We start from the raw sequence: 12,624 nt of genomic DNA, 5'->3' as shown, positions 1-12,624 counted from the left end.
ATTAACAATCTGAAATCAAGTTCTTGAACAAAATTAACCAGAAAATCACAAAATATTGAAAACTAGCTCAAACTCATTTAAAATCTAAAAGAAAACTAGCCTGAGTTTTTCAAAAAATCTTAAAACTAGCCTGAGTTTTTATAAAAAACTAAACTCGGCCGGATCCGGACCCGGATAGTGAGTCCGGTACATCACTAGTTTTATTATAATTTTACAAAAATTACATAATAAAAATGATTGAATTGCACAGTAAGTTTATAATGACTATAATTTGAGTATTTAATTTATTAATGTACACTCTTTTTAGCAAATTTTGTTTATGACCTGAATTGTGAAAATGTTTTCGAAAATTTCTTTGTCAAAAAAAAAAAAAGAAATTAACCTGTTTGATATTACTCGTATAAGAAAGTTCCTGAGACAAAACTTTACTGTAATAAAAAGTAAACTTAATTAATCTTTTATAAAGTTTTTTGAGCTCATTTTTTAAACTAATTTGTATCTTTCACAAGTTGAAAAAAAGTAGTTTGAATCAATTTTTTAAGCTAGCAACTTTGTGATAATGAAAAAAAATAAGATAATCTATTAGAGTTCAATTCTTATTACTTCAAATTATGTATTGGTTACAACTTTTTCATAGGTTTATGAGATGGAGAGCAGTGGTAATAACTAATTTCAATTTTTATCATGTTTGTATAAAATTTATTTATTTTCAAAGGTTTATGAGTTGGAATAGTAGCAACAAATTGAATATGTTGGAAAAATTGATTTCGAATTGCAATTTTAACGAAGTTCATCACGTCATGAATATTATTGAACCTCATTTCAAAAGAGACTTCATATCTCTGCTACCTAAAGAAGTGAGCATTTTATATATATTCTCTCTAACTAACTATACAAAAAAATTTGTCAAATAAAAATAAAATCAACCCCTCGATATTTTAATTATAAAGTTTGATGGAAATTATTTTAGATTAGTTGTTTAACTTGGTTAAAAGTCAACGTTTTATCAACAATTTTCATACTTAACCCTTCATACTAAAATTTGAGGTGATTGAAGTAAAATAATTAGTAAATATAATAATAATTTTATACAGTAGCTAAACTTTTTATTTTCTTAGCTTTCATAATAGTCTTTTGTTCAAACAATAAATAAAATAAATGATAACTTAATTTAATAAATTCCAATTTTACAGCTTTCTCTCCACATAATGAGTCTTCTCCAACCACGTGACTTGTCGGTTGCCGCGAAAACCTGCAAGTTTTGGCGGGAAATCTGCAACGACGACATCTTGTGGAAGAAGTTGTGCTTGAAGCGGGATATCCACGAACCTTGTAATGTAACAGGGGAATTCCCTCATAGCGAGGGGTTGAGGAGGACGCGGGGTCGGTTGCTAGGCAACAGGAAGTCGTGGAAGAGCGCCTTCATGCGGCAGATGAAAATCGAACATAATTGGAAGTTTGGTGGCGGGAAGTATAACATACCCAAGGTAAATAAATAATAAATGTTAATTGATCATGTATAATATACCCAAGGTAAATAAATATGATCTTATTTGATTCATACCTCTTTAATCTAATATATTTATTAAGACTAAATTAAAGTTGAACATGTTTTGGTCGCGGGAAATATCGTATACCTAAGGTAAGTATAAATATCTTAATATCTTAATATAAGTATCTTATCTCTCATCAATATTTGTTTAATTGTGATAAAAATCAGGCATAGTTGCTATAATGACCTCAAAGATGGAGCTAAATAGTACTTGTTATGATTGATTTACATGAGAGAATTTCTCAAATTAAAACAACATTAGGTTTAGGGTTCCTCATGAAAATATATTTGGGTGCCCGCTGTAACTTAATATTTTAAGCAGGCTACTTAATTTTGAAAATATTTGTTCAATATTTGGTTAAACTTATAATTCCTACCCGCGCACATTTCCAACCCAAATATTTTTTTATTTTCTTAGAATATTTATTTTTAAGTTATTTTTTTTACTATTACTGTAACTCCTAACCCTTACCCATGATCGGTAAGCGGTTTTCGAATTGACCGCGGGTTGAACTGATCCCAAATTTATCAGTCCAAACGCTTATATACAAATTGTATTTGTCTCGCAAATCTGTTCAAGTTTTAATGATTACACACGTTTTACTAAAGCTTGATAAAGAAAAACTAAGTTAATGGAACCCATGATTTTAAATTTAGACTGCTTTTTTTGAGCTATTGTAATTACTTTTATTTAGATGAGAAAACTAGTTTTTAAATAAGTTTTTTAAATAGTCTTTTTGTACTTCGGATTAATTATTACAGCACATAGATTAAAAAATAGAAGATATAAAAGTAGTTATCATCGATGAATTATTTAGTTATCACAATTTTTGATTCAATTTTTTATAAATTCATAATACTGAAGAGCTTCTGTATAAAATAAAAGGTTTTATTTTCAAACAACTAAACTTTCTAATGTAAGTAAGATAGCCAGTTAAGACAATAGTGAACTAATAAATTAAAGTTTAAGAATTATTTTTCCCAGACTAATTTATGCACGTGTTAAAGTGAGTAAAAATTTATGCTGTAAGTGATGTTTTATTTACTAAATAATTTCTTTTCGGTACTAACTTTATATAAAAATTTGAGACAACAATTCATTTTGCAGTATATTTTATTTTTGTTAACTAAAAATTTTTCAATCTACCCTTTTCAATAGTTTTTGTAGATAACTAAATAGATTTTTCTAAAATAGTAAAATTAATAAAATTGTAAGATTATGCGTCATAATAGGTAAATAAAATTACATGTACTAGGCGATGCTAATATAAAGTTGTTTAACAAAATTTAAAGTATAAAGCTTCAGTATTAGAAATTGAAAGTATTAATAGCAATTTTAATAAGAGGAAACCGACTTATTTAAATTTTCTTAAAATAAAATTAAACAACAAAAACAAAACTTAGTAGCGAATTTACAATAATTTAAACAAATTAGAGTTATAAACAAATTTTTGTTTGCATAAACTTGGCTTATTAGTTTTAATAAATATAGACTCTAAAACACTTAAATGATACATGTTACGTCCTTTACAAATAATTGAAAACATATTATCGTTATAGTTTTTTGCGCATTCTAAATTATTTAACAGATGTTCACCTATTGCCGATTGACTTTTTATTGGCTTATTAGTCCCATAGATCATCCAGTTTCGCAATGCGTTGGTCACGTGTTGGTCCCTTCTTATGTGAAATCGTTGCGAAGTTCTCCCAATATACTCACTATCACAGTGGCATTTGTATTTATAGATTATATTGCATTTTTCTTGATCAGGAGTGAGATCTTTAACGATTCCGTTAAGTGGTTTTCTAGTGGAATGGGTAATTCTTAATTTAACTGCCCCAAAAGTGTTATCTACGGTTTCTAAAACTTGGTTTTCAAAAAGCTTAGCTTCCTTTCCTAAATATGGAAGTCTTAAGTATACTACACATTTATTTGGGCCGTGTTTTGTAGGGCTGACAAGCTTCGCGGTAGTCCTATTGATAGTTTTTTCAATAACTTCCAAAGGGTAACCTAAGGAGCCAAAAATACTTTTAATATTACTGATTTCTTCACTTAGTTTAACCTCAGAACAAATTTTATGTGCTCGAAAAACTAAGCACGATATCAAGTTGGTTTTTTGTGAGGTGGGACAAAAAGACTGCCAAGGAATATATTGGCCTACGAAAGTTGGTTTTCTATAAATGGATGTGTTTAAAGAGGTTGGTGTTCTTTGAACTAAGACATCAAGGAAAGGTAAAGAGCCATCAGCTTCATGCTCACGAGTGAACTTAAGTGAAGGATGTAAGTTGGAGATTTGGTCAAATAAATCATCAACATTGTAGTCTGTCTTGTAAGAAATAAAAATATCGTCAACATATCTAAAGTAATTAAGAGGTTTTTCTATATTCGTAAATAAAATGGACTCAAAATAGCCAACAAATATATTTGCTAACACAGGACCCAGGGGGCTGCCCATCGCGACACCGTCGACTTGTCTATAGATGTAATTGTTGAACCTAAATTCTACGTTCTTAGCTGCCATGTAAAGCAAACTCTGGCATATATCTTTTGGAAACATTGGTGGATTTAGATTTGAATTATAAAGCTCGTTTACACATATGTTTATGGTTTCATCTAAAGGTACATTTGTAAAAAGACTTTTTATATCGAAAGATGTTTTATTTGGATTTCAACTATTCAACACCGTTAGCTTTTCTTCAATTTATCTTTCATTATCCACTCAATGCTATGACACTTTTATATTACTGCTAATAAAATGTTAACTGTTGTAAATAAATCAATAAGTTCATAAGTAGATACTATAATGATATACCACACAAACTGTATGGGTACATTAAATTAGTAAGTGTTGAAAGCCATGGCCCTTCCGTACATATATCAGTGGTAATATTATGCATATATATTTTTAATGGGTATTATTGGTATCAATTGAAAAGTCATGATCCTTATATATATAAAGTATTTCTAATAAGATTCAAAAATGTATTATGTATTTAGTTGACCATTTAATAAAAACATTAGTGCTAATGAAACGTATATATATATATTCTAACAGGAATTAAAAGGACACAATAATGATCATGTAATAATTTCACTTCAATTTCACTTAAATATGTCTAAATTAATAGGTATTAAAAGTCATGACCCTTTCGTACATATATTAGTGCTAATAAAATGATTATGTATATATATTTTCAATAGGTATTATTAGTATCAATATATATATATATATATATTAACAGGTATTAAAAGGACACGACGATCACGTGATAACTTCACTTCAATTTCACGGAGACACAATTGTCAGTGGTTCTGATGATAACACGTTGAAAGTTTGGAGTGCAACCAGTGGAAAGGTTATTAAGTTTTATTTTTATTGGAATGCCACAATATACATAGAGACACTTTCTCCAAATCTTCTTCAGTTGTGCACAATGTGCCACATGTAAAAAAAAACAGCTCTTAACTTAAGGCTGCATTTTTTGGGTCTCATAAATTTTGCATCGGGGTGGCTTTTAGAAAATCGAATAGTACCAAGGTGAAAGTTTCTTCAAATTTTATGAAAATTTTGCATAGGGTGTTTTTGTGATATTTGCCAAATGTAAAAAAAAAAAACTGACTGAAAACTCTAAGGTCGCTTATATTTATAAGTATCCTAATATTCAGTATTGATAACTATATATTTTACTATTTCATAAATTTTTAGTATTTATGAACAATAAAAGAATTATTTAAATTGAATATAATCGCTAGTAAAATTAAACTAATATGAAATAATAATTCGAATAAAAAATAAACAATTTTTGATTGAGTTGAAATATTTTTAGCTTTACATATGTTTTTTTAATTTATTATTTATAAGTTTGCCAACTCAAGTGAGCATGTTTTTTTATGAACTTTGTAGATTCATGTTTTAAAGTGTACTTTGAATAAGTCAGTTTAAAACAATTATTTTTTCTACTGTCAAATCTATAGTATGAGTAAGCTAGCATTTTTAAAACTTTTCTAAATCATTAAGAATATTACTGTTTTCTGATATTGCTAATTAAGTTAAATTAGAAATTAAATGCTGATAATACTGTTGATTATTATAGTTGTTAATTTTCAGTTTATAAAACATAGATTAATTTGCAAACACAGAAAATTAATTGTCAGCATTTAATTTTTAAAATTTTTGTTCTGCAGTTATTTATTGCTACAAACGGTTTAGTACAATTTGAATAAGACATTCTATTTGCATATAATTATTTAAAGAAAAAAACTTTTGTAAAGTAATTTGGTTTAGCCTGTTTTTGAGTTTAGAAAAATATTTCAGTTGCTAATTTATTATAGAAATCTTCTTAATTTCAAAATAATATCAAAATTTTGTGGTCTTAACTGTCGAACATTGCCCTTTTTTTTAAACAAAGCTTTTTGTGTCCTAAAATTAAAACTGTAGAACATTACTACCAAGTATTCTGTGATAAAACTTTTTTTTTCAATTATTCACAACAATGAACGCCTAGCAACACCCAAAATTATTTGTAGTTCTTATTGAATAACAACTCCCAACTAAATATGTTTCACAAAGTTTTACAGTGACCAGGACCCTATTTCTATTTATTTTTCTTCCCTTCTACTTAAAATTCTTTATAAAACCTAAATACAAGTTTTAAATAAAGCACAAAATATTTCAGTGTTTGAGGACTTTAGTTGGCCATTTAGCCTGGAATCCTAGAAAACCTGGAATTAAACAATTTAGGCTATAAAAACCTGGAGTTTTGATCAATTTTCACATGTTAAGCAGTAAAACTTGGATTTTACACATAAAATCTATAATTTATTTATTGGAAACACATTTAAAGTAGCTTCACAGTATTTTTTCAATGGTGTCATACTATTTAACACGGTTTTTTATTTTGAGCTTATTTTTGAACTAAAAATAGACCCTAAAACATGTACTTTCAAAAACTTATAAGTAATATAGAAAACCTGGAAAAAACTTCTAAAAACCACCCTCTGTTTTGAGTAGTCAAATGAGTGGAAACAAAATAATTAGTAATTATAATTAATTAAATATTATTTTCAGTGTTTGAGAACTTTAGTTGGTCACAAAGGGGGTGTATGGGCCTCTCAGATGCGGGGAAACACCATAATTAGTGGGTCGACTGACAGAACACTGAAAGTTTGGAACGCAGATACCGGTTAGTATTTGATTTTTTTATTTACCGGCAGTTGATGTAAACAATATTTTATAACGTTTTTGCAATAATAAATTAGACAAATAAAATTAGACAATAAACAAAACTAGCTTGTTATAGTAACTTGTTTTCAATTTTTATTTTTTCTCATCTGAATGTGTTCACACTTTAATTTTCTAATAACAGGTGAATGTGTTCACACTTTATTCGGTCATTCTTCGACAGTGAGATGTCTTGCTCTACACGGAAACACGTTAGTAATATTTTAAAGAGTATTATTTAAATAACACTAGGTTTTTGATTAAAGTTGTTTAAACAAAGTATTAATACTGTTTAATGTAAAAAACACATAAAATAAAACTTTCACATAGCATATTCAAATTTATAACTTTCGTTGATCACTGGAATTTTTTTTCTACAACATAAAAATGTCTTAAAACATTTTTGTTTAACTGTTAATAAACATTTTGATAATATTCTAAAAACTTATTCTTACTAAATAGTGTGCTACTTTTTAAAACTCTTCAACACAAAAAACTCTTAACCTGTACACAAGTAACCCCTAAGTTTCAATATATAAAATAAACATAATACTTAAGTTCAGAGTATTCCAATGTGAGTCAGATGACCCCTTTGGGTACCATTTCAGAAATTTAAGAAGCTAAAGGGGAGGGGGCAATAAAGCTATCGTTCGAAACTTACACTAGATATTCTGGAGTTGATGATAAATACCAAAAAATAAGGTCTTCGGCGTATTTAAGGGAAGTTTTTTAAGAAATCTTATCGGAGAGGGTCGTAGCTATTTTTATCTCTTTAAACGGGGCCTTATGAAAAAAAAAGAAAACCCTAGTTTAGATTAACTATGTTATACCAATTACCACCAACATATAACTATCCCAATACAAAAAATTAAACAGTTTATTTTATATATACTATTATCTACAGAGTTGTATCGGGATCACGTGACGCAACGTTGCGAATGTGGGACGTCACCATGGGAACGTGCACCCACCAGCTGGTCGGCCACCTAGCGGCCGTCAGGTGCGTCTGTTACGATGGCAACCGCGTGGTCAGTGGAGCGTACGATTTCATCGTAAAGGTTTGGGACCCGAACACTGAAACTTGCACCCATTCGCTTCATGGGCACACTAACAGGGTTTACTCATTGCAGGTTTGCTATTTTTTATAATTTTTTTAAATTTATTAACAACCACTGATTGGACATAATTCTTTGTAAGATTTCATTTATTATATATATATATATTAATACTTATTTATTTAGTATTTATTGAAATTATTTACAATGGTTAAGTTCCTTTCAAATTTCTCTTTATTGATTCTATTAACTGCAAAGTATAGATTAACTTTTTGGTTTTAGTTTTTAATATTCATCAAAGTGTACATTATTTTTGTTTTTACTTGGATCTAAATTAAAATTTTTAACCTTTTGATAAATGATAGACCACACTCAATAAAAAAAAGTCCTTGCCACTGTAACTTAAAAAATTTAAACAAACAGAAAAAATCTTGGAAAGTTATTAAAACTGTAAAAAAATAATTATATGATAAGCAATGTTGTTTACTCAAAACAAAATTAATAGAGTATTTGTAAAGATAATTATAAAAATCCGTCGCGGATTGTGCTAAGTCCCTGGGCGGTAGTTTGTCTGGAAGAACAATAATTAGTAATAAAAAATAATATATATCATTGTAATGTCTGAAGTTATATTTCCCAGGGTTTAGTGTTTGCAAATCTTTTATCATTTTTTTATTTCCAAAAATTGTATATGTTTTTATACGGGTTAAACAAGTTGTGTTTTAAACCAATAGTAATTAATTTAACAATTTTTTGAAACCATTAGTCTTCTGTAATCAGAAATATAAACATGTGACACATCTAACCAAACAAACAATAATCACAAATCTGTAGTTAGATTATAAAGTATTTTGAGATTTGTTTTTGAAATATGTTGTTGTCTTTCTATATTTGCATAATTACTTATGTCATTTTCATATTGACATTATTCTCCTTATTTATAAGTTGAGAACTTTTAATGTAATATTAACATTTTAAAGTACATAATTAGTTATGTTGTAAACAGCTTTAGTTGTAAACTTTACATAACATTTTGTTAAACTATTTATAACCACAGTTCGACGGAAGATACATAGTAAGTGGATCATTGGACACTTCAATAAGAGTTTGGGATGCTTCTACAGGTAAAATATAAACTAATAAATAAACTAACAGGTAAATATTTACTTATCAATCGGAGTTTAGGAAGCTTCCACTTCTGTTTAATTATTTTTTGATTAATTTAATTAATAGTTGTCTTCAGATAGATATTTAACTACGTTATTTTTTATTTAAAGTACATTAATATTTTATTTTTAAACACTACATTGGATCAACAGGCAGATGTTTGCACCAATTGTTAGGCCACCAATCACTAACAAGTGGTATGCAATTAAAAGATAACATACTTGTATCTGGAAATGCTGATTCTACTGTTAAAATATGGAATATACTGACTGGCAAATGTTTGACTACATTAGAAGGTTGTTTGTTTGATTATTATAAGTTTTTATTAGAAAATATAGAATGGTTATGTTTATATTTAGTCAATCAATATTGCTTATATTAACATTTCAACTAATGTTTCTTACAATCCACTTTTATAACAACAAAATATTTTGGATTTATAAAAACAATATCAGGCCAATTAAGGTTAGTTTAAAGTTTTTAAAAAATTCAGGCTGAAATATTTTGCCTACAAAGAGTTGCGACTCTGAACAGCAATAAATGTAATAAATAGACAAATCTTGTTACACAGGGATATAGTAAACTTGAATCAGCAGTGAAACTCTTAATTAAGTTTAACAGTATAAAAATAAAATAAACACTTCATTTTAAGAGATTAAAAAATGTATATATATATATATATATATATATATATATATATATAGAATTAAGTTATTTAACTTAATAAATCAAATTTTTCACACTGAGCCCACCTTGAGGGCTTTATTAATAAAAAGGTTTATTTAAAGATGCAAAACTCAAAGGACTCGAGTTTCGTGACTATTCACTCATCAGCTTTAAAACAAGTTTAAAATAAAGCACAATTATCTGTCCTAATATATAGTTACTCACTGAAGTTATATAAATTTTTGCTAGTTTATTGTCTGTTTGTAGATTAATTTTTGCACAAGCCGTTTTGCATGAATATTAATAGTTTCAAAATTACGTCATAATCTATTTATGCAAAAAATTTTTTACTTTCATTAGTGATTTTTTTTTGTGCTTTATTTTAAACTTGTTTTAAAGCTGATGAGTGAATAGTCACGAAACTTGAGTCCTTTGAGTTTTGCATCTTTAAATAAACCTTTATATATATATATATATAAATTAAGTATTCTAACAGGAGACAGCAAACACGAATCGGCAGTGACGTCACTACAACTTCACGGAAAATTCGTTGTTACGTCATCTGATGACGGAACTGTTAAATTGTGGGACGCTAAAACCGGACAAGTAATTATATTTGTTATTTTATTGTAAATATCCAACGATAATATTTTGTAACAGGGTTACCAAAAAACCTGGTGTTTGAGAAAAATTAAAATAAATCTAGAACTTTAAAGAGTATTCACATGTATATTTAGATAATATACAGAAAAAATATCATCATATGGAAAAACAAGTTATAATAAATTTTACTTTTATTAAAAAACAAACTTAATTTAATTTTACAGTATCTTTTCATGTTGAAATACTACTTAACACGGTTTTTAAACTAAACTTCGACCCTAAAACGTGTACTTTCGAAAACCTGTGAAAAAAATTCTCAAAAAAAAATGCTGGCAATCCTGATTATGTTAATAATAATTGAATATTTTTTTTCAGGTGATAAGAAACGTAGTCGAGTTGGAATCCCGAGGCAGCGGAGGAGTCGTTTGGAGGATTTCCGCTTCCTCCTCCAAGCTGGTTTGCGCGGTGGGCAGCAGGTACCAAACTGAAGACACCAAAATACTGGTGTACGATTTCGAGTGACGTCATAATACCTTTTCACAAGTCTGAAGACACCAAAATACTGGTGTACGATTTCGAGTGACTTCATAATACCTTTTCACCAGTCTGAAGACACCAAAATACTGGTGTACGATTTCGAGTGACGTCATAATATCAATTCACCAGTCTGAAGACACCAAAATACTGGTGTACGATTTCGAGTGACCTCATAATAAATGATGTCATAGTTGTGTAATTTTGACGTCGCTATGTAAAACAGCTACTAGGATTTTATAGTATGTGACTAAAACACAAGTTTTTCTTGCTTCGCAGAAATATTCTGATTGTGACGTGAGTTTGTTCATGACGTCATAATCACAAAAAACACTCATGATTTACTTCGTCATTAAAAGTAAAGAAAAACTCATGGGTAAAGATGAATGAGAGCGTAGAAGTTGTTAATCGCTTGATTCGTATTTATTGAAATGTTTATGAAAACATATTCTTGAAAAAAAGCAAAAAACTTAAAAAAAAGTATAAAATTTCAGCCTGTTTTTGCGCACGTTAACATTAAAAAAAGTAAAATGCAAGTAAAAAAAAGAAGCAACACTTTTTTATTATTTTTACCACGAAATTATTGACTAATTTTAGCATGATTTTAAATTTAATTGATTTTCACTTTTAATTTTTTTATTTGGGTGCTTTCAAAACGCCTTTAATTAACCTCTTTTATTGAACTTTTTTTGTTTTTTTTTTTTTCATTGACTGAAACTTTTTAGTAAACTACAAAATATGAAAACAAATACTTATTAATGCGAGTTTTACGTATAAAATTTTGTATGTAATTTTGGACTGAATATTTTTTTTTTGCCAAAATGAACTTAATACGAATATAAGTTTTTGTTAAACAAATAAAACTATTTTCAGCATAAAATTTCAATTAGGTCCAATTTTGATAAAAAGTCCTTTGGAAGCAAATTGTTTTAAATCATATCTTATTGAACATTTTAGACAGTTTACAATTTTTTTATTTTTCTTGTATCGTGTTATTATTTGCTGGTGTTTTTTTTTTGCATGTTTTTATTTTTAATGTTTTTTTTTGTATTCGAATAATCAATAAACCTCTTACAGCTGTATATTATATTTATTTTTATTATAACGTTAACAGTACAATTTAATGTAAACTATGAGTTTTAAATTTTTTTTAACCTGTAAGTTATATAAATTATTTTTTAATATTCAGGGTTCGTGCGCGTCCTAAGTCAGGCTAAATCAGTTTTTTTGAAAAAAGTTGAAAAACGTCAGGCTAAATCAGTTTTTTTATGTAAAAGTTTAACAATCTCAGTTTTTCTGAGTTCAAATGCTTGAAAATTTTAATTATAAAAAAATCGAGAAATCTTTTAAAAGATAAAATTGAGATGTGAATTTAGTAATTAGTTATTAAAAACAAAATCAGTCAGTATTTGTAAAAATAAATGCTTGAAAATTTTTGTTGGATCTCTATAAAGTTTTTAAGAATCTTCATTATTTGGTTTTGAGTAAGTTATATATAACATAATTTTGAAAATTCATTAAAAAAATACATTTTAAATATTACAGTTTAGTTCAAAAACTTAGCTGTATGTTTGAATTTTAATACTCTTGTAACCGTTTCATTTTAAATTTTAATAAAACACAAAAATGCACGTCGTTTTATTATAAATCTTCTGGTTGTAATGTTTTAACTAAGTGCTTAATTAAATTGAACAATTGTGTTTAGTAGTATATATTAAATTTTTACACTAGTAGTAGATTAGATATAACACTTTTTTGAAAAATTATCACTGAATTTGTTATGTTAAGGGCAAAGGGGAGTCAATCACCTTTTTCACAATTTAGT

General features: G+C 27.6%; 1 protein-coding gene across 1 annotated transcript in view; it reads left to right on the top strand.

The window, feature by feature from the left end:
• The window catches only part of LOC145845879 (uncharacterized), a 32,711-nt gene extending 21,152 nt beyond the window's left edge, over positions 1–11,559 (top strand). Inside the window, exons 11-20 of the mRNA XM_082952894.1 lie at positions 716–857; positions 1,194–1,487; positions 4,796–4,909; positions 6,622–6,736; positions 6,920–6,986; positions 7,679–7,904; positions 8,887–8,953; positions 9,149–9,292; positions 10,159–10,268; positions 10,641–11,559. Coding sequence (XP_082809020.1) covers positions 716–857; positions 1,194–1,487; positions 4,796–4,909; positions 6,622–6,736; positions 6,920–6,986; positions 7,679–7,904; positions 8,887–8,953; positions 9,149–9,292; positions 10,159–10,268; positions 10,641–10,787 — 1,426 coding nt within the window. The 3' untranslated portion in view covers positions 10,788–11,559. The remainder of the gene's footprint in view (positions 1–715; positions 858–1,193; positions 1,488–4,795; positions 4,910–6,621; positions 6,737–6,919; positions 6,987–7,678; positions 7,905–8,886; positions 8,954–9,148; positions 9,293–10,158; positions 10,269–10,640) is intronic.
• Positions 11,560–12,624: the final 1,065 nt, after the last annotated feature.

This window comes from Thalia democratica, unplaced genomic scaffold (assembly GCF_965202585.1).
Source record: "Thalia democratica unplaced genomic scaffold, ktThaDemo2.hap1.1 HAP1_SCAFFOLD_183, whole genome shotgun sequence".
Lineage (NCBI taxonomy): Eukaryota > Metazoa > Chordata > Thaliacea > Salpida > Salpidae > Thalia > Thalia democratica.
The sequence above is the reverse complement of the archived record's forward strand: the minus strand, read 5'-3'. Positions and strand labels throughout refer to the sequence as shown.